General features: G+C 45.1%; 1 protein-coding gene across 1 annotated transcript in view; it reads left to right on the plus strand.

Moving 5' to 3' along the window:
* ctnnd2a (catenin (cadherin-associated protein), delta 2a) overlaps positions 1-23,757 on the plus strand; it is a 251,489-nt gene that overhangs the window by 145,726 nt on the left and 82,006 nt on the right. The window contains exons 13-14 of the mRNA XM_028569226.1: positions 4,356-4,488; positions 14,397-14,610. Coding sequence (XP_028425027.1) covers positions 4,356-4,488; positions 14,397-14,610 — 347 coding nt within the window. The remainder of the gene's footprint in view (positions 1-4,355; positions 4,489-14,396; positions 14,611-23,757) is intronic.

Genomic DNA, 23,757 nt, shown 5'->3' on the forward strand with positions numbered 1-23,757 from the left:
CCCATCCACAATGTAGCTTGTGCAGGTCCGGCAGTATTCCTTTCCCGGTCAGCAGGACTGGTGCTAGGAACCCCAGAGGATCGTAGATTGAATTCAACACAGACAGAATGCTTCTACGGGTGACTAATGGTTGTTTTGGGGTGATCGAGAAGAAAAACATGTCTGACTCAATGTCCCATCGCATACCAAGAGCTCTTTCTAGGGGCAGTTTGTCTTTATCGAGGTCCAGATCTTTGACCTCTTTTGCTCTCTCATCCGCTGGAACAGAAGCAAGGACCGCACCACTGTTACTGGTCCACTTGGTGAGCTTAAAACCACCTGTGGTGCACACTGATCTGAGCTCCTTTATCAGATGGATTGCTTGATTCTCATTTGGGACAGATTTGAGACAGATTGTCTACGTAAAAGTTGCGACGAATGGTGCTGAGAACGTCAGCGCCATACTTTCCTTCATTATCATCAGCTGTCCGCTTCAGCGCGAAATTGGCACAGCTCGGGGATGAGACTGCTCCAAAAAGATGCACCGTCATCCGGTACTCTGCTAGCGGTTGCTTGGTGTCGCCATCTGGCCACCACAGGACTCTGAGGAAGTCCACATCATCTTTCGGAATTCTTACTTGATGGAACATTCCTTCGATGTCCCCCATCACTGCTACCGGTTCCTGTCGGAATCTGAGGCGTACACCCAACAAGGTGTTCGTAAGGTCAGGGCCCTGCAGCAGCTCAGAATTCAGGGAAGTCCCTTGGAATGAGGAGGTACAATCAAACACCACTTGTATTGTTTTTTTTCTTTTGTGATAGACACCATGGTGAGGTATATACCACAGTCTACCATCTTTCCGGGGGAGTTGGTCCTCTGGCACTCTTTCTGCATGCCCTTTCCTCAAGATGTCCATGAAACCTTTATAATCCTTCTGAAAGGCTTCATCTCTCTGGAATCTGCGGGCAAGACCTAGTGCTCTTTGTTCCGCCACCTTCCTGTTGTTTGGCAGGCTGATGTTATCCTGACGAAACGGAAGTCGTATTTCATAGTGGCCTTCTTTTCTTTTAACTGAGCTGTTCATTACATGCAAGAATTTCTTGTCTTCAAATGAGTTTTCCTGTTTTTCATTGTATGCCAACTCTGGGAAGTCCTGGTTATATTGGTGTATGAGGAGCTCCTCCAGCCTGACCACTGATATCTTATTGGACGTAATCCGAGGTCGACCATGCTCACCCAAAGATGCGGTGCTGCTTAGAGGCCCATTTATAGTCCAACCTACGCGTGTTAGGACTGCATAGGGTCCTTCACCTTGGCTATTGATCACTCTCAGTGGCTCCATAGCCCTTGGGACATTTGCACCGATTAATATGCTCACCTCTGCTTTGATGGGTCTTAGGTGGACATCATTTAGGTACGGCCATCCTTTTATGTCCTCCTCTGTAGGAATGTTGTCTAACCAGGAACACGGAGCTCTGTGTGGCAACTGTGCCCCCTAATTTATTCTCATACCCACCGGTGTGTCGTATCAAGAACATGTAGCTCAGGTTTAAAAAAGGCAAGTCAACAAATTGTTCAGTGTGGCATTTATTACCACACAAAACATAAAATAATAAGGTAACATAAAGAATATGGCACACAAGCGGCAGCATATTGTGTTGCAGATTCCTTTAAAAGTTGTGTGGGTATTTAGTGTGAGCCCTGCAGTTTTGTTGGCAGTGACTCTTTGATCAGTTCTCCCTTTTGCGGGCTGTATACCTTTCTGTTTGCATCCCGCTGTTTCACGTCGTTGGCTTGTCGCCTAGCGATGCGTCTAGCTCATTAGCACCTGTGTTGACGTGACTGCCGTCTCATCTAAAGCTTGTTTTCCTCTTTCTCTATCCCTTATTTATTTTTCCATCTCCTACCAGCTTATGCTTGCCCGTTGTACCCACAGTTGCCTTTGAATGCTCTGGTTTTTCCCTTAACTCTCCTTCCTCATTCTCATTCTCCCTCTGTGGTTCTCTCCATCTCCCTCTTTCTCTCTCCTGCTCTGTTCCTCTCACTCTGTCTCTCTCCCTACCAGGGGTTTTTAATTAATGGTGAGACATGATGCTTATCTTATCAGCAGATCACTCTGCTTTCTATTAACTACACTGACAGAGCTAGGAGGCTGCAGGGGATGGATGACACACACACACACACAAACACACATGCACACATGCACACACACACACACACACACACACACACACACACACACACATACAAGTTCAAACATGCACTTGCACAGTCATACACACGTCAGATACAGTACATACATACACAAGTACAGAAAGAAATGAATATGAGAACACTTGTGCGTGCACACACACACACACACACACACACACACACACACACACACTGACAGACATAAACTCACATAGAGACAAACAGGCACAGAGGCAATTGTGTCCACATAAACACACATCATGATCCTATCTTAATCACACACACACTCATAAACAAACAAACTGGCCTGATGGTATCTGGCTGTGTGATTTAAGGGCTGTTGTTTGAGGGTCTCTACTCCTAAATCCCTTAAATGCCTTGGGAATCCCTCCTTCTTCCTCCCTCTCTCTATCTCTCCTCTACCTCCCTCCTTCAGTCCTGCTTTCTGGCTGAATGAACACTTATCATTTGGCAGATAAAGAGCCGTCCACGCTGGAGCTTGCTTTATCTTTGAGAGCCATGTTTACTCCCCGTGAACGCTCTGCTTTTCACAGATGTTTCATGGAGCGCATTCGCTTGATCTGACAGAGATGAGAGCGCGGTGTCGAGGCTTCATTTTCTGCTGCAAAAACTTTAGGCACACACACACAATTCTTCACCCCCTCAATTTTAACATCAATTGTCCCATATTTACCACATTTTTATGTTTAGGGAGGCCGAGTTAGGAGGCAAAATAAATCCATATTTTTCACTGTGGCTTGATGGGGATTACAGTGAGCTGCATTTTGGCACAGAACAGCGAGCATGAAGGTGGAAACAACTAAATCAATCCACAAAAACCACAATCGATGGTGGTGGCAAAATTCTGACGTGTTTTCTTTAGATCGCATTGAGAGTTGACAGTTTTCTGAAAGCATTGAGAGAGAGAGAGAGAGAGAGAGAGAGAGAGAGAGAGAGAGAGAGAGAGAGAGAGAGAGAAGAGAGAGAGAGGGAGAGAGAGAGAACAGTTTACAAAGTGGTTATTGGAGAAAACATTACAGTAGATTATGGAGACACTCGTGCAGGCATGTGCATACACACACACACACACACACACACACACACACACACACACACAGTTGCCCACACTGACATAATTTTCTCATTTCGGGGAACATAGCAAACAATTATCAGCAGAGGATAATAAAATAAAGGAGACAATTTCCTGGGTATTACCAAGGGACAAAACATTTATTTCACTTTGTCCAGTGTGCTCATAGGAGTGTCAACTCCTAATGGTAGAAAGTATAGACCATAACTCTCACCACTCCCACTGCAGACAGCATGCAGGCAGTAGTAATGCCGTGCTGTGCAATTCCTCAAAATGTTTACCCCTTTTTCTAATTTTACTTAAAATGATTTCTGGACTTACTGTACTGTATGTCAATTCATGATTGTACTGAAAGTATCTACAGCAAGGTAATCATGATTTTTCCCAACCACATTAGTGTAAAACAATCATCTTTTTTTTCATTGCACCTTGCATTTCACATAAAAACACATGCCAGTCAAACTATGCAGTCAATACTGTAATGTGTTTGTTTGTTTTTTACCTTGGATCTCCTTGGAGCCTTTGTAAGGGACACTTGTCAACCATTTTCATACTTAAAAACACAGTTGTAAAGTGTTATGAACTCACTGTATGTTGAATCTTCTGGCCATAGAGTTTTAAGACGCTCAAAGACTCACTGTGTTGTACCTGGAAAACCCAACTCCTTGAGTCTTGTGCAAATACAATTTAGATTTGAATCTATTTATTTGTAAAGGCGTTTGTGGATGCCATCTGCCTAACCTGCTGACCTCATATTTGCTTGCTCCATTTCCTGTGATGGGTGAAAATGACAATGTTTTGGCAAATTGGGCATTCAGTGTGTGATTTGCATCGGTCCCGCTGTGGTACTTAACTTGTAAAGCCCTCTCTCGTAAGAAGTGTTTTACATTTAAATCCTACTCTGCCTTTTTATCTGTATGTCTGTCTTTCTTGTGTATTTATGTGTAAACGTGTGAATATGTGTAGCTCTGGGTATGTTGGGAAAAGAGTCTGTGATTTTTTTGGACTACTTTCAGGTATTCTCCTGTGTTTTGGTGAGTTGTTAAAGTGCTGCAGGAATCAAAGTGTCTCTGTCTGTCTGTCTCTCTGCAGAGAGTTTGGGTGGAGAGATCCGGAGCTGCCAGAGGTGATCCAGATGTTACAGCACCAGTTCCCATCGGTGCAGTCCAATGCTGCAGCCTACCTACAGCATCTCTGCTTTGGAGACAACAAGATCAAAGCTGAGGTTTGTGTGTTTGTGTGTGTGTGTGTGTGTGTCTGTGTGTGTGTGTGTGCTTTCAGTGTGGTGTGAGTATTTGATTAGGATCTGTGTAGTAGAGAAGGCAATGGCTGTAACTTTGATGAGAAAAGCCATAAAAATGTGTGCATTAGGAACCAAGTGAATACCTTCTTTGAGTTGTATTCCAAACAGCTCAGGCTGTTTTACATTTTCCTGCAGTCACTTTTAAGAAATAGTGCTTTCACACTGATGTTCTGCATGATAAAGCTTGCCGCAGTCTCCATCCCTAAGCTGTGCCTTCTGTTGAGTAGTCTCTATAGTGGCAGTGAAGTTAGTCCCAAAGTCACAGGTTTGTCTCTCAAAAGCAATATTGGAGGTACGTCCCTTTGGAACTCAAAAAAAAAAGCCTTGACAATTGTTTTTTCTTTATGAAATTAATTTCAGTAGAAATCCAAATAGCTGCTACTACAACCTCAATGCGATGTCACTTTGCTTAGAAAAACACACACACTTAAAACACAATCCAAAAAACTCAAAATGCAAACAGGGAAACAACGCAGAAAAATTCATATAAATATATAGGTAATTAATATTATCTCTATGGAAATGCAGTCAATTAAACACAAGACACTTGTATTCAAGACACAATATTCATTCACACCGACCCACTTACCCTCCCACACAAACAAATACACACACATTGCAGATACAGAAATGCAATTACGCTTACGTACACAATACACATTACATACAACAGCATCACATCACTCCACTCCCACCCGCTCAGCCACGTAGCTCGGTAAGAAACCTAAGTGTTTGTGTCTTTTGTAATGGGTGTAATTATTGCTTGAATGGAGGTGTCCGACAATGGAGAAAATAGCAACTGTGGATGCTTTGGCATGCCTTCATCAGTCTGTTTGATTGTCTCGTTCAGGGCCCAAGGTGCTGCTAAACACTGTTTACACAAATTAAATCTGGAAGAGATATCAACCAGCCAAAATTGACGCTTTGCTTCACATCAAATAAAAGCAGGCGTTCACACACACACACACACACACACACACACACACACACACACACACACACACACACACACACACTTTCACACACCCACCCACACACATATCTACATGCCCACACTGCCACATGTGTATACAATGACAATATGCAGCATGTGCACTCTGATGCAATGTGCAGGTAGACTCACACAAGTGTGCCCTCAACCGTATTTCCTAAATAGTATTTAATGAAAATAAACTTGACAGACGGTCACTAAGCCAGATACGAGATATTAGTTTGGTTAAAGATCATATTGTTGGAATGCAGCAAGATATTGTGCTCATACTGTGATGAGAGTAATGAATTTGTTTTGTTATGATAAATAAGAATATTTTATTTTATTTTTTTATTTATTTTAACCACAAAGCAATGAAACCCTCACTGTTAGCAACAGTGTTTATTTTTTAGTTTATAACAGTGCTTCTCTTCAGAGTTTAGCATTTACATTATTCTTGTCACATTTGAGAGTGTAAACAATTCTTCTGCTTTCTCCCCTTTAATTCTGAAGAGTCTTTAAAACTCAACAGCACCTTCTATTGTATTACTTTTGATCCCCCTAAGAAGCCGTACCACAGATGCGTGTATGTTGTACAGCCATCACAATAATAATGGAGCACACAACATATGACTTTTTCTCACAAGATTTTTATATCTGTGAGTATTCATAAAATTTCATTTAATTAAATTCATTCAATTCATTCATTAATTAAAATGTCTCTTTTGGTCAGTGAACCGTATCTTGGCTGATCTTCAAGGTTGTGACAGAGCTTCTTCTTTTTTTAGAGTTAAAGAGAAAATGTCTGTATGACTGTCTTTGTTCAAAAGGCTACAAAACATAGGCATGACATTACAGTAGGAACAATACAACATCAATCACATAAAATGTTTTTGACTTTGACTCGCTTCGCTCCCAGCAGGCAATGATTTTTTATTAATTTGGATAGGGTCCAGTTCGTGACCAGTTCTTTGGCTGTAATTTCTAAGGACAAGTCGGACTCCACTTCCATGGAGTTCTGTGATAATTCAGTAATAATTCTTTTTACCCATTGACTTCTCAGTCCTCGCTGTTAGCAAGAATTTAATATCAGACAGACGTTCCATTGATTAAGACTACCAAGATTAAAAAAACTAAGGACAAATTCCTTCTGTTAATTGATTCTTTTTAGATCGATGTTCTTGTTATTGTTTACTTCACATAAAGTGTGCATCCAATTATTTCTAACATAACTCCTTGGGCAAGTTCAAAGTATTTTCCATTACTTGTCCCTATTGGCTTCCATGATGGGTTTTGTCAGGATGCTATGTTTAACTTAGCTTGATACAGGCATCATTCTAATCAGCAGACCAAGGAAGTTTATAGTAATGGTTAAAAATGGTATTTTATATCATAAATATGGTTGTAAGTGATTATAACTGATTTATTACTTTTGGGAGCAAAGCAGAGTAGTAATTTTGCTACATTAAAATGCCATTGTAATACTTCACTATTCTATTGCACCTTAAATTTCCTGTTGTCATGATTTATTCTAAACATTTTGAACCCACTGTTACATGCATGACACATTGGCTGTGTCAGACATGAAATGGATGTCACACATAGCCTTCTAGAAATTGTTAAATTTCACATATTGCACACTATAAAAGTAATGCTTAGTAACGGAGTTGTGTGTATGTGTGTTTGTGTGTTTGTGTTCAAATCTGTAAGCTTGCCTGTTTTAAAAATAACCTTCGACAGCAGTAGTTGAATATGCATGGCATTGGCAAATAACATGACAGTTTTATCTCCCAGGGATTCATAGCAAAGCAGATGTCACAGAAGATTATATAATAAATGGACAGTTAATGCATTTTGATTTTCTTTTGACAAAACTTGGCAGACCGCACACAAAAAACACAGATGATGTTTTCTTAAAGGAGGAGATCCTCTGTGCCTGGGAACGCTTTTTTATTTTAGAGGTCACAAGTCGCAGTTTTGTCCTGCAGCACCACTGCTCTTTCTTATTTGAATTTCACAGGTGTGTCTTGCTGGTGTAGGAACCCACTGAACACGCTAAACACAGCTTGTGATGGATATTCACAGGGGTTAAATTGCCCCGGTGCATAGGCCTACACTCTTCTATGTCATCTTACTTATGTAGACTTAGCATATCTTCCACAGTGTATATATTTTCGCACTTTATTTTAATAATAATTAAAACAATGACTAATACACGTGTACTTTGTAGTTGTAGAGAACGTAGTCCTTAATGAGTTGATGTAAGAGTTTGCAAACATCAGAACTTTCACTGGGTTTCCTTTTATCTGTCAATGGGTTTCTTAAAAGCTACCGAACAGATCAGCAACCTCAGTCTAGGTGGCGGTAAGGCACCTTAATGTTGGTTGCTACCCGCCATTAATACGGAAAAAAAAGAAGAAGCAACCTCAGCACGCTTGTCAGTCAGTCAGACAGCACAGATGGCAGAGAGTGATAGGTAGGGAGAAAAATAGGTCAGAAACGGACAGGTTTAATAACATAACAAATCCCAGTGTAACTCCTGGTTATTCATATATATGTATACTAATTATGTATCCATCAATGCTTCTCATCAATGCTTTTCATTCCAAAACCAGAGATGACATTTCAACATCCGACAGCTACTTTTTACAAAATAATAATTACCACAAAATCGAATTAAATAATGATGGTAATTTAAAAAAGTGTGGCAGGTAATTTAAGCCAGACAAAATTACCTGACAACACTCACATTTTTCTTTGTTCTGTGCTGTGTTACCAATACTTTTAAAGCTGCTTACTTAAAGCCATCTTAGCTGTTTTATTAAATCAGCCGTTAATCAGAGCTTTGATGGGCTTATTACTTTCATTAAATGGCCGACCAATAAAAACATAAACTAATAAAACAAGAGATATTGAATGTTATTTTTCTGTTCTTGAATCAGCATATAGGGAGATTTTCAATCAAAGTGAGATGGGCCATTTCACTTTACATACATTAGGAAATTAGATGCCAGCTATTTGTTATGAGCACTGATCTTGAGACTTTTCTCTTATTTTCAGTCAGCCAGACAAACACAGATGGCAGGGGATACACTGAGCAGCTAAAGACAGCCACAACATGGCTGCTATTTGTCGCTTAAGAGATACTCTGCAGGTGCAAAGAGAGGGGAAGGGACAGTGAGAGACTTAGGTGATGGAGAGGGAAAGGAGAAAAAAATGAAAATATTTCTTTCTGTTATCTTGGATCAAGTAACAAGATTGCAGTCAGTATTTTTTTAAAGTATGGAGAAAGTTGATTAAGCAGCAATTTGTCTCTGGATGGCAGACATGCGTGTGCGCTTGTATATATCTAGCTGTTTCATCACAGTGTGTGGGAGAATATGGTAGTTCATCAAGGTCATGTATTTATGTTTTGTGCCTTTAGATCTGTATCCAATCAGATGTATAGAGAGAGAGAAAGAGGCAGGGCAGATGGATGTCTGGCCTCGGCTCAGATTACAGTTGACCACAGAGGCAGCTTGGCAAATTCATCTTCAGCATCATTTATAGCTGCTCTAGACACATCCCACCCCCCCTCCCCACACACACAATGCACATATACGCACAAGCCCATTGACATGTCAGCTCATGGATCCCCTTTAGGTATATCACAACACACACACATATACACACACACACTTTAATTCATGGTGTGTAGCCTTGTCGATATCCATTTATCTAACAGACCAGTTGAAGGGAGAGGGACGTGCTCACACTCCCTCCCTCTCTTACACATATTCATTTTGTTTAGTTCACACATCTTATATTGCTCTATGCCTCTCCCAATGCATTTTTTGTTATCACTTAACTTAATTTCTCCTCCTCCCACCTTCTTTATGATATGAAATGTTTGTTTTTTTACAGCAGATCTGCGTGATTATACAGCAGTATGGTATAAATACAGGGATCTTGGATCAGATTCTATTGCAGTTAGAATTGTGGTATATTCTCACTGTTGTTAGAGACAACCAATGAGGTAAACCCAATATGGTAAAATATCTTGTTTTAGATTTTTAGACCGTGAACTGTGCAAACTGCAGGCTGTGATTATCTCTTCAACAGACACCAGCATGAAAGATGAGAAAGACACAGTGAATGATCCAGAGCAAATACTGTAATAATATTGCATGCTTCTGTGCCTCTTTACACAGTGCATACCGTATATATAATTTTCCACTCTGATCAATGTGTACAATTCTGTATGATGTGTTAAAGGAATCGGTTTTTTTTTTCATCCCAGTGTCAGTTCTCATCAATCTCAACAATATGTGAGAATAGTTCATCAATGAATACTTTAATAATAAAAAAAAAATACTTTTTATATTTTAGACATAAAAAGGCATATTTCAGGAAGAGAAAAGCCTATTCCACCAATGGCAATTTTCTTTATCACTTAAAGGTCCCATGACATGCTGCTTTTTGGATACTTTTATTTAGGCCTTAGTGGTCCCCTAATACTGTTTCCGAAATTCAGCCTTGATGCAGAATTACAGCCACTAGAGCCAGTGCCACAATGAGCTTTCCTTAGTATGTGCCATTTCTGTGTCTGTAGCTATTGAGGAGGAGAGAGAGGGGGGGAAGGTGGAAGGGGGGGAGTGTGGCCTTGACCATCTGCCACTTTGCTCGTTTGAAAGCCATGATGTCTCTCTTTCTCATGGGTGGGTCAAATTCTCTGGGCGGGCAAAGCAGAGAAAGGGGAGGTAACCTTGCTCCTTATGACCTCATAAGGAGAAGATTCCAGATCAGCTCATCTGAGCTTTCATTTTCTCAAAGGCAGAGCAGGATACCCAGGGCTCGGTTTACACCTATCACCATTTCTAGCCACTGGGAGACCATAGGCAGGCTGGGGGAACTCATATTAATGTTAAAAAACCTCATAAAGTGAAATTTTCATGCCATGGGTCCTTTTAAGCAAAACTTTTAATCCCTTGCCTCGGGGTTGAACTACCCTCCAGGTAACTTTTTGGTAAATTTGTCGGGTCTGTGTGGTCTAGCGCTGAGAGTTTGTGGATGGTTTGTAAATTACTGCAACATTTCCTGTCCCTCTCCATAATCTGGTGTCAAAAATAGCTTTTGAAATGGGTCTACTTCTAAATGAATGTCCATATGTGTGTATGAAACTACTGGACACATGCCCACTCACACACTGGGATTGTTAAACACTTCCCCTATCCTCTGCTGTGAAGAGTAGTGTTTTTTTTTGTTTTCTCTGTTGCCGTACTCTTCAAACAACAGTCTCTAGTGTATTTTTAAAGGTAGATTTTCTCAGTTGTGAATCCTATATTGATACTGCTGCACAATTAGCTGTGTCCCTGCCTCAGAACAATAGTAGGTAGCCATAGGTAAATGCCATGTTTGGCCCAGTTTTGAAGGCTCCAGAGGGAAATGTTAGCCTAGGGCCAAGAACTCAATTAGCCAGAGGTTGAAAGGCTCCAAAATGCAGTTAGCCCGAGGCTAAGGGAAAGGTAAAAACAGAAGCCTTTGCATGTGTGTTTGCCTACTTGAGTGTGCACATGCGTGAAAGGTGTGACACTCTACTCCGTTCCCAACATGCAAGCAGTGAACTGTCTATGGCGTGCTGCTGATTTGTGTTGACTTTCCATACGTGGTGACTCAAACGCACTTGTTTGGCTTCACATGCCACCAACCCAGGTTTGTGTCACTCGTGTGTCCCACTGCCAGCTTTTACGCCAGCAGCACCTGATTCTCACAATCCCAGCTGTCACCACTGCTAACTGTTTCCACGGCAATGCTGTCGCTACGGGTTACCAATAGCTGTGGCCGCTGCGGAACAGTGGGAGACAAAGACAAATCAATCTGCACTTCTAATCTTCTTTACATGGCATAGAGGAACAAGCGCAGAGGTATTGGCAAGCCTTGCAGGTAGCTCAGAGGCAATACAAAGTGAAAGCACTATGGCTTTTATGGAATAACAGATTAACTGTGACACAAGCATAAAGAGGAGAGGGGAGATGAGCAGAGATCAGTGTGGGGAGAGGGGAAGTGGCGCAGATGGAGGGGAAGGGGAGCAGAGGTGAGGACTGGAGGGCATAAGAGGGGCAGCAAATCAGGTTGAGGAAATTGTGTGGCCAATGGAGCAAGGTTAGTTTGCCATTCATTGCATCCCTTAATCCATTTTAATTGAATAGATAAGCAAAGTCATTTTGCTCGATAAACTCCTGCTGTGTCATCAAACACCTCCATCCTCACCCTGCCCTCCATCACTTTCTTATGCTTTTCTTTCACTCGTTGCACAGTCATCCTCTCTCCCTACCTGGGCCGCATTTATCATGTGTATGGTTTCACTATGAATAAATCCAAAGTTAAATTGCACTTGTAAACACTCATTCTAATGTGTGCTTTTCTTCTTCTTATCTGGCTTATTCACGCCAGATGTGTGAGGTTTCCACAGGAGACAACAATGAGTGCCAAGGATAATCACAGGAAAAGGCTCGGAAGTCTATTTTTTACACTTTACTGTTCCTGTCAACATGTCTGCATAGTACACACTACCCATCTGGTGCTTCACAATTAAACAGACAATAAGAATTATTTTCTGGCACATAATGTCCCAGGTCTGGAGGAGAACATGCAGAAAAATAAAAGAGGACTTCAAAAAGCCTGATTACGCAGTTAACTGTTAACTTTTTTGGAGTTATCTGGATGAGTACCTCTGCCTGTTGCAGACATTACTCCAGAGATTCCATAAAAGTGGAAGCGTGAAAGACAGGCTTTCTCTCTCTCTCAAACACACACACACACACACTAGTTGCGCTATCCATGTTCGTGTTAGTCTCCTGGTGATCACAGCAGCCTGCTTCTGGTAATTAGTACTACACCCCTGTCGATTGGACTGAACACGGCTTGCTGTAAGCTCCTTGGCCCCCTAAGGCCGGTGAAGATGACTGCAGTTGAGAAGCGATGTGTAGCGCCATGGTGGGAAGGCATTATGTGTAAAACCATAGGGGGAAGGCGTAATGTGTAACACCAGAGTGCCCTCATTGTGAGCCCCACTGGGCTAACAGCCCTTACTGCCTTGTCTCACAGAATTAGGACATAACCATAACTCTGCACTGATTGGCTTTTTATTTCTCGCTTTTCATCTGTGTGTCTTGTGTCTATTCACACAGCAAATACCTTTACAATGCAAAGAGAAGATGTGATTGATGGGATTAGAGGGAAATCTCCACTGCAGAAAAGTGAAGCCACTAGTTGAAATACCTTACAAATAACTCTTTTGTGCCTGCTTTTTGGTGGCAGGCATACACCTTTAAAACAAGAGTACGCAAGGGTGTAGTAGATGCTTGCATTAAATACATATTAAAATATTTAATAGGCTGCTGAGTCTGCCATTAAGGATGTTGACACATTTCTTGACCTTTTTGGAGAGTCATACCAGCCATGATGCTTTCTCTTCAGTATTTTAATAAGGTTCCAACATGGTTGATTGCAAAATGAATGTTTTGGAGACACAAGCGAAGACATGACCTGCCTCTGATTGGTTGATCGGGTTGTTAGGTTTAGGCATTAGGAGTGAGATTGTTTAGGGTAAGAATATCAGGATAAGCTAATCAGAGGCAGAGTAGTGTGGGTCATGCCTTCGCCTGTCCCTCCATCCATTCTTCACTTTTATATTTGGAAAAATACAGTAACAGAGATTTAATTCTAGTATATTGTAGTTTAAACCTGCAACATTAAGTTTATAGCCTGATAATCACACTGATTTGCCATTTAGTTTCACTTCATTCATTTATATTTGTATCACTGAACTAATTTGAGATGCTGCTGTCTGGAAATAGGCTTCTAGGTTTACTGTCTGTACTAATGGAAATCTTTTACAAAGCCTTTTAAGTCCACAGTGTATCATAATCCTTGATTATATGTTACAATTGCATAGTAAAACCAACTCAACAATATTGTCTTGATTAGCTTTTAAAATGTTGTCAGTATTGTTTAAGGATAATATGTAAAAGTTATTTTTTGTGTGTTATGTGACAAAGCTTAAGCACTATTTTAAACTGGCAATGCCTTTATAATTTTATAAATTAATTTTATATAGCTGTGTATTCAGTTTATACATGTTTAAGTTTATTATCTTGATATCTGTCTAACACTGATATAACTTTTCATTTTAAATTTCCATTTTATGCTTTCCATCTCCATCATACTGTATAACTCATACACACGTTCGCACCATTATAGATGGTGCATATGAAGAATAGTATAACATTGTTAGATATAGCGATTGAACCTTTCAGTTAGCGGAATCATGTGAGGAAACATGAACCAGATAATGGAAAAAGATAAATATAGGCGGGATGGAGACAAAAGGACAGACAGACACATACAGAAAAAGACGTATGAAAAAAAAGCAGGAAGCAACAGACATCCTGCACAGAAGAAGAAAGGCAGAAAAATGTTATGTTATGTTTTGTTAGATTATAAGCTAAACTGGTGTCACAGCTCTTTTCTTCCCTCAGCAGTGTAATTATGTGTCATTTTGTGAAAGCACAGTCATTAGCTGTGTCATAGTATCTTTAATTAGTACACACTGGGTTGTTAATCTGATTGGCAGGACCGACAGATAATGTAGGACACACACACACACAAATACTGTACACACATAAGTACCTGCATAGACAACTGTTGAACAACAACATTTGATCAGGTGACGGATGTTCATCACAGAGACTTTTTGAAGTTTCTGTGCATGAGTGTTTACTGTGTGAGTCTATGATGGATTTTGTTGCTGTTATACATAATTCATTTACGTGAAATGCACAAGTACATTTTTCATTGATACACTTTCTTTGATCCTCAGATCCGCAGACAGGGAGGCATCCAGCTGCTGGTGGACCTGCTGGACCACAGGATGAGTGAGGTTCACCGTAGCGCCTGCGGAGCCCTGAGGAACCTGGTGTACGGCAAGGCCAACGATGAGAACAAAGTGGCCTTGAAAAACTGCGGGGGGATTCCTGCCTTGGTCCGCCTGCTGAGGAAGACCGGAGACGTGGAAATCAGAGAGCTGGTCACAGGTAATTTAGCTGCGGCAAACTTACACCTCACCTCTCGAGCATGTATTTATCATGGTGTATCTGCAGTTATTCTCCAGCAAGACTCCACTTCTGTGGCCTCAGGAGAAGTTATAATTGTGTGTGTGTGTGTGTGTGTGTGTGTGTGTGTGTGTGTGTGTGTGTGTGTGTGTGTGTGTGTGTGTATGTGTGCGTGTGTGTGAGTGTGAATGACTGAATAGAATTTGATATGTGGAGATGCTGCTGTACGTTACACCAAATCTGGGTCAGACAGAGAAGAAAGAAAATGAAAGATTCAATTTCTGTCTTTATATATATATATTATATATATATTATAATTTTAGCTTATTTGTTGTTCGATTGTTAAATTTGTTTATCCAATTGTTGTTATACTGTACTTTAGTGAATTTAGTAGGCAACTGTGGGACTGATTACTCCTCTGACATTTTTGAATGATCTAGATATGAAACATGTAAAACCTAGTTATGACTCACACATATAGGAGGCATGCACACATTCCAAGAAACAAACACACACACACACACACACACACACACACACACACACACACACACACACACACACACACACACACATACTTTTAAATATACATTAGCATCACTGTATTCTAGTTTTGTTTGGCCTTGACAGTGCCAGCAGTTGTTTTGGCCAAGTGATTTACTTGTTGGAGAATATGTTTTTTTTATTTTCACTGAAAGAATTATAATAACGTTACTTATTCACGATGAAGAAACCAAGCCTGTTCATCTTGAGCTCCTTCAGATGCCAAACAATGTAACGTTGCACCTGATGTTTGTGTGAAACATCTGGAAAGAATGCAGATAAAGCAGCGAGGCAGCAAACATTTTATCTTTAAACAGAATTTGTGTTTTGTTATGTGTCCTCTCTTTTCAACTGGTTGAGTTGTTATGCAGTATAATTTTGACTCTGTTTCTTGCGTGGGTGCCTGCATACAGTCACAAAACATGTGTGTGTGTGTCCAACTAAGATTGAAGTCCCTACCAACAAGTGTGCTGTTTTACAATTACTGGTCAATTTTATTTTGACCTAGAGGGCATGAGCAGTACGAGTTAGCCAGTGCACTGGAGACTCACACATACTGTACAGTACAGCAGGGCACACGCCCACACACACAAACTTAGAGATGCACATGCAAACACACTCAGATGTACAGTACCTTTTGTGGAGATGCACACAAATCCGTCTAGTCAAAAGATGTATGGATTACATTTGAACACCCACCTCAGCAAACATACAACATACATCTCCAATCCTCCTGAAATAATTTTGCAGAATGCCTCCCACTAAAATTTTATATTCTACTAGATACCCTTTTTGTGCTGCAGCAAACACTAACACATGCACTGCGTCCCTCTATGCTTAACACAGACACACCGATGCTCACGCACATACACCACCTCAAGCATATATATAATCTAAATGTGCAGCTACAGTTATTTTCCAGCATGACATTGGTTCTACAGCCTCAGGACAGGTAATAATGATGAATGTGTGTGTGTGTGTGTGTGTGTGTGTGTGTGTGTGTGTGGGTGGGTGTGTGCATACAGTATGTGCCACAGGATTCACTCTATAAAGGTTAAATCCCCTAATACTAATGATAGTCAGCACATCATTATGAGTGTCTTAAGCTGTTTTCGCATATGAACTCTGACGAATCAGGTCCCGACAAAGTCTAAAGTTTTCCTTTCTCACATGTAGCACACAACAGGAGATTGTCCATCTCAGACGCATTCTTACGGGAAATTCTCTGTTTGGTTTAGACGAGGGGTGGCGCCTGGGTAGAGTGAGCTGGTTCGTAATTTAGTCATGAACAACCTTTCAGCATCCGCCCTTAGCGACAGAAGTTCTCAAATCTCGTCATCTCTCCAGTTAGAGATTTTCGTTGCCGTCTCTGTGTGAATCACCCTCTTTCTTAACCCTCTCATTTTGTCCCCCTGGTTTGCACGAGCCGATAGAAATGCATTGCACACCTCGCTTGCTGTGAAATCTCATACTTTGGGTTCAATTGAAGATTACACAGACTTCGTACTAGGGAGCTGGCAGAGTAAACACAGTTTGATATCTGATCCAACTTATTCCCACATACAGCTCCGCCGGGTAATGTCTACAGTAGATGATTTCTGCTTTGCATTGCATGTGTGAAAGGGGCTCCAGACGCACACAAGGGGTACAGTTTGCTACGATTCAAATGAAGTGGGTGAGCTGTGACCTGTGATAGGAGGGGACCTGAATGCTAGCAGCCTAGCAGATGTTCCAATGGCCAGTTCTATTTCGTATAGGCTTCGCCCTCTAAGCCACGCTATGGGTTTATCCCTTCGCGCATGCGCAGTCGTGAAGATTTTCTTTCCCGCCCTTGCGTGCCGCACGGGCTTCAGCTACGTCCGCAATTACTGTATAAAAACAGGGCGGACCCGTTGCTCTGCTCCCACTTTTTCTTCAAGCAAGAGCAGTTATGAAGAAAGTAATGAAAACTACCAGCTCCAGCGGCGTCCGCCTCTGCCCCTCCTGCGAGGCCGGCTACATCTTCTCGCCGGACCTCCACCCCCGCTGCGAGACCTGCCTCGGCGCCTCTCATGCCAGCAAGGCTCTCACCTCCGACGCCTCCTGCCCGTTTTGCGCCCGCCTGCCTTCTAAAGAGCTTCAACGGCGGGCGGACGCTTTTCTGGCCTTTTAGGTCGACGGAGAAGGGGACGGCAGCTGGGCGGACCGACGCGACACCGTCGATGCCCTGGAACCGCTGGAAGAGGGCGTCTTCGGCGGGCACGAGTCCGATGATTTCGTCTCCCCGAACGACGACTCTCTCACGGGTTTCCTTCCTCCCCACTGGGAGGACTGGATCTGGGGACAGGGATCGATGCCTTTCCGCCACGGCTCTCCCGTCTCCAGAGCGGCCAGGGGCACCGCCTCAGCGGTCTTCCCTCTGCCGCAGGTGGCTCCACCCTCCACCACCAAGGCTCTTTTTATGGACCTGCGGAGATCATAAAAGGGCGGCGGACCAGAGAGGCATAAGCGCTTCCAGCGGAGCCGCCAGCCCCTCTCGCGGCCTCCTGAGCGGTGACATCTACTCTCAGGGCCGCCGTCCAAATGGGCCCCACTCTGGCGCGCTTCACGGAGCTTCGGCCGTTCGTGGAGGAGGCTCTCTCTCAGCCAGGGAAACTGAGGGCGCCAGTCTCGCGCTATGCCCGTTCACACGGGTTCATGGCGACACAGAGGCAGGCTTTCGCCCGGTCCCCCTCTGGAGCAGAGCCTGGCGTCGATCCTGCTTCCGAAGGCTACCTTCGCCACGGAAGCCGACCCCCGTCCCCCAGGACCAGGTTTGCGTCAAGTCACTGACCGGTCTCACCAGTGTGCGGCCCAGGGCTTAGCGGCGAAAACAACATAGCCTTGCTAGCCTCCGCCGTCTCCGCCATGGCCACCAACCGGGAGGCGCTTCCTCCGGAGCTAGCTACGGAGATCGGCAAGGCATCCTCACCCTCAGCACGGCGACCACGGTGGCGTTGTCGAGGATCCAGGCGTGGCAGACTGTGGCCCAGCGAAATATCTGGCTCCACATGTCACAGCTACCCACGGAGGTCAGGCGCAAGCTTCTGTACGGTCCCATAGCTCCCGATGGACTATTTGGACCTCGTCTACAGACGGCCACATCCCACCTCCACCAGGCAGCCGAAGAGGCGGAGCGGCTACGGCGGCTTGGCTCCTGGAAGGCAGCACCTCAACAACAGCGGCACCGCTCCACCAGCTGCCATAAGAGGAAACGCCCCACAGCCTCTGCTGCGGCGGCGCCCTCCCAGGCTTTGATCTCCGCCCCTCCGCCTGCCCCACCGCAGCGACAGCCGGCCTCCGACCGGCCTCCGACCGGCAGGCTTCACGGGGTCGAAGGATCATGAAGGCAGCCCCAACCTGGTCTGACCCGCCCCCGGAGCCACCCACCAAGCAGCGGCGACAGTGGCAATGACGGGGCTCGGGGAACGTCTGTCCCTCCACGGTTGAGAATCGGAAACACAACGGCCCTTTTAAGGGCCACTCAAGTCTTTCTAAAGAGCAGTTTCCCCTCAACCTAGCAGTCCTTGTTCCCACTGAACACTACGCTGATAATATGACAGATGTTCCCCACACAAGCACAAGCACACACCAGGTCACCGCTGCTCGCGGAGCTGCACCGCTCTCTCACTATGCAGACAGCGGGAGCAGACGCCATGCCGCCACACTTAGCGCTGCTCAGTTCTCCTCCTCCCCCTGGCTATGCCAGCGGGATGAGGACGACGATGATCCGCCACCCTTTCTACAGGGCCCTACCATGGGCTGGGCGACACGTTCTACCCACGTTTCGCCCAGCGGCGGGACGGGCTCTACGCTTCCGGCTAGCTATGTCTGTGAACAACACACAGACATGCGCGCGCCCTCTCTCAGAGCACAGCGCGGCATGGATCAGACTGACACACATGGACTCGTGTATGTCAAAACTGATAACACGGGGCTACACACTCCAGTTCGCCTCCCCCCCGCCTCGCTTTGCGGGCGTGTTGGAGACAACCGTGTCGTCCCAGGCGGAATCAGACGCCATGACGTCAGAATTACGGTAACTGCTGTCAAAGGGAGCAATTTCCCGTGTTCCTCCGGGGGAGGAGAACGAGGGTTTTTACTCCCGATACTTTCTCACGCCAAAAAAGTCAGGCGGGTTTCGTCCCATCCTCGACCTGTCCCAGTTCAACCGGTGCGTCATGGTCCGTCCATTCCACATGTTGACTATCAAACATGTATTGGAATGCGTGCGCCACCAGGAGTGGTTTACATCCGTGGATCTGAAAGACGCTTACTTTCACATCCAAGTCATCCCCAGACACAGGAAATTCCTGCGCTTCTTTTTCCAAGGGGCTCCTTTTCAGTACAACCGACTGCCATTCGGTTACTCACTGGCCCCTCGCACTTTTTCCAAGTGCATGGAGACGGCACTTCAGCCGTTGCGGAAAAAAGGCGTCAGAGTCCTGTTTTATCTGGACGATTTGCTCATCCTGGCTCCCTCTCGGGAAACGGCGGCGCTACACACCGTGTCAGTCCTGCAGCACCTGCAGACACTCGGTTTCGCCATAAACTGGCAGAAAAGCGCATTGGTTCCCTCACAATCGATAGTTTATCTGGGCGTAGTGCTAAACTCGATTGTTATGAGGGCCAGGCTGTCAACGCAGAGGCAAGATGCGCTGCTTTCTCTCCTGTCGCGCACCACGCCCCGCGCAAAGGTGTCAGCGCTGTCTATCATGCGCCTTCTGGGCATGATGTCCACGGGATACATGGTAGTACCCCTGGGGCTTCTCCACATGAGGAAAATCCAGAGGTGGTTCCTTCGTCAGCACATCAACCCCATACGCCACAAGTGGCGAATGCTGACTATCCCTCCCTCTCTGCAGTCAGACCTGTCATACTGGGGAAAACCCCAGACCCTGTCAGCTGGGGTTCCCCTGGGCAGAGTGACGTCATACGTGACAGTGTACACGGATGCGTCCCTCACTGGCTGGGGAGGAATTTGCGAATCACAGGTGGTGGGAGGGGAATGGCCTCCTCCTCCCCTCCCACACATAAACTGCCTGGAGCTGTCCACGGTGCTGAAGGTCTTGAAGCACTTCGCCCCGAAGGTAGCAGGGAGACATGTTGTGGTGCAGACAGACTGCTGTGGTCTCACAGTCATCTGCTGTCCCTCAGGGCCGTCCACATCCCCGGGATACTAAACCGGGCGGCAGACCTAATGTCGAGGGGGGGACCCTCTCACAACGAGTGGAAATTGAATCCCACTATCGTTCGGAAGCTGTGGAGCAAGTTCGGGGAAGCGGAGGTGGACCTGTTCGCCTCACAAGAAAACACACAGTGCGCTCTGTGGTTTTCCTTGAGCTCACGGGACAACCCACCCCTGGGCGCGGACGCTTTCTCCCACCATCCCTGGCCCAGAACCCTCCTATACGCTTTCCCCCCGGTCCCTCTGATCCCTCGCCTCCTGGAAGCATCCAGGAGGAAGGCCTGTCGGTCGTCCTGGTGGCACCGGAGCGCACAAACGCATCCTGGTTCCCGACGCCGGTCCAGCTGCTGACTGCTCCCCCCTGGCAATTGCCGTGGCACGAGGACACCCGGTCACAGCTGGACGGCGCGATAGCCCACCCCCCGGTGATAACCCAGAGACTGTGGGGCTGGCTGCTGAGCGGAAACGCTTGCAGAGGTTAGGCTTGCCACCTGCAGTGGTGCGCACCACAGAGCGCGAGAGCTCCCTCTACAACAGCGTGTTACGCGGCGCGTTGGTCCGCTTTCCACCGCTGGTGCACGGAGAGGGAGTCAGACCCCATATTGTGCCCCCTGCCCGTCGTACTGACTTATCTCCAAACACTGGTAGATAACGACCCCCCAATGGAATCTGACCCTGTTACTCCGAGCTCTGGGGAAGCCCCCTTTCGAGCCCCTGGCACAAGCCCCTCTCAGGTTGCTGTCTCTAAAAACGGCGCTCCTCCTTGCACTGACATCAGCTAAGCAAGTGAGCGACTTATGTGCGCTGTCAGTCTCGCCGTCTTGTCTCTCAATCAGAGGGGACGGGAGCGCAGCCACCCTACAGCCCAACCCTTCCTTCACACCAAAAAGTTTGACAAATTCCTTTCGGTCGAGGGTTTTTTCCCTCCAGGGTTTTTTCCCCCCGCCTCATAACAACGACGCGGAGGAGGCCTCTCACAGATTGTGCCCGGTGCGTGCGTTATCACAGTATGTTTTACGCACGGCGGACATAAGGCGGACACAGCAGCTGTTTGTTCACTACAGGGAACACTCCCAAGGGGCGGCCCTGTCGAAACAACGCCTGTCCCACTGGCTGTGCGAGGCTATCACCCAGGCCTATAACGCAGAGGGGGCGGCGCCCCCCCAGGGCATTCGGGCACATTCTACACGGGCTCTGTCTACATCGACAGCCCTGTTCTTCTATTTGCGGGATGTGTCTGAGCCCTCCCTGACTCACTCGGTCCTCTCTTCTCACAACGACGAATGAGGCCCCGTCGTATGTATAATTGTATATATTATGTACATATGTATATGTTTTTGTCACTATTATACAATCACGACATGTGCCGCTTTATGTTTTCTTCTGCCCCCTCCCCTCCCCCCTACTCTGGGTGTCTGGGAGGAACTCGGGCGTCCCATAATTATCAATCATGCATTTCCCTAATCAATCATGCACGCCTGCATTCTCAGCTTGGGCTTTCAGCCAGCTAACAGGTCGTTGCCATGGCGGCACATGAGAGATAAAGTGACAGTAAGGGAAAACAGTTACTCTATGTTCCACTTGTGGGATCTGTCGCAGGTGGCAGTGACTACATCAGCTTCGCCCTAACCCATAGCGTGGCTTAGAGGGCGAAGCCTATACGAAATAGAACGATAGTTACATTATTGTAACTCCAGATTCTATGAGTATAGGCGTAGCCCTCTAAGATTCGGGCCACCTGCTCCTATTGCATTAGCTGAAGAAAAAGCTGATGTTGGGAGCAGAGCAACGGGTCCGCCCTGTTTTTATACAGTAATTGCGGACGTAGCTGAAGCCCGTGCGGCACGCAAGGGCGGGAAAGAAAATCTTCACGACTGCGCATGCGCGAAAGGATAAACCCATAGCGTGGCTTAGAGGGCTACGCCTATACTCATAGAATCTGGAGTTACAATAACGTAACTATTGTTCTCCCTGGTATGTTAAAGCATGTACTGTGGCTTCCTGAACAGGACAGAACTCCTCATTTGTCATCTAATTTCTCCTATTTTTCATCTCTTCTCAACCTATGTTCTTATGTAATTCCCTCTCCTCTTCAGACCTTTCTTCTCCCCTTTATCCGTATGCATGCCGGCCTTCTATGGGGTTCAGTGTTTTGCATCGCATTAAGCTGGAACTGTATGTATCTGCACTTGAATCACCATTGTTTCTCTCTCAAAGCCCTCTTTGTTGCACCAGGTTAGTCCTGAGATAAGAGAGACATGTTCACACTCGTACAAGAGGATTGGACATTCCCAAAGAAAGAGTGCTCATTCGCTCATGCACACACAGACATCAATTCAACCAGACAAACAGAAACACGCAAAACCACACATGCACACAAAGAATACTGAGATAAAGTCGGTGGGGCCCCCTCATGTTCAATTTGACTTCTGACCCCATTTTTCCTCAGTGGAACAAAGCTTTTCTTCAAGCACACATACACACACACACATGCACACACACACACACTCAAACATCCATCCCTGGACGCATCCCCAAAGGTCTCTCGCTCTCTGAATAGAAGGGAACACGGAAGATGACAGGCAGCAAGCCAGCGAGGAGTTTTGTCTCTTTCTTAACAGAGCACTCAAAACCGATAACAGCCCACTGGAGAATGCTGGAGACACACAAAAATGTAGGATGTAGGAGAGGAAGGATGGAAGGAAGTGGTTCTATTTTACATTTTCACTGTTATTGGCACCACTATTCAGTATAAGGCAGGCATGGATTGGCCATTGGGAGTACCGGGAGATTTCCCTGTGGGCCGGGGTAACCCTAACCATCTTTTTGTGTGTGCTACATATGCTGCATGTGCTGCATGTGCTGCATGTGCTGCGTGTGCTGCATGTGCTGCGTGCTGGTCGAAAGCTTTTTATTTTATTTTTTGATTGGCCCGTAGAGAGAAGAGAGATCATATGATTGACCCACTTGTGTGTCTTTCATGTGAACACTGGCCATTCACATCCTTGATCCTTGCCCACTGGTTTGATTCTCATCTGAACACTGGCCAATCACATCCTACTATGGCCGACCTCCATCCTACCATAGAGATAGAGCGCATTTAAGCTCCACTCCCACTAGTGAAGAAAACAACTCCACAAAGTGCCTGTAGCTAGCTAAAAACACGAGATTTAAGCATGTCGCGTGATTATTTTAGCACCCTTTGTCTACCACAGAGGACAAGTTAGCTGTAAGTAAGTTAATGTTAGTTATGCAAACATCATACTATAGCTTTCTGATTTATCCACATTCCACTATTTACAAGTTGCATACTGTGTGCAAAATGCAGCTTTAGCTTATCTTACAGACTTATCACTTGTTTACCATACGAGACATCTTGA

This window comes from Perca flavescens, chromosome 22 (assembly GCF_004354835.1).
Source record: "Perca flavescens isolate YP-PL-M2 chromosome 22, PFLA_1.0, whole genome shotgun sequence".
In the NCBI taxonomy this organism is placed as follows: domain Eukaryota; kingdom Metazoa; phylum Chordata; class Actinopteri; order Perciformes; family Percidae; genus Perca; species Perca flavescens.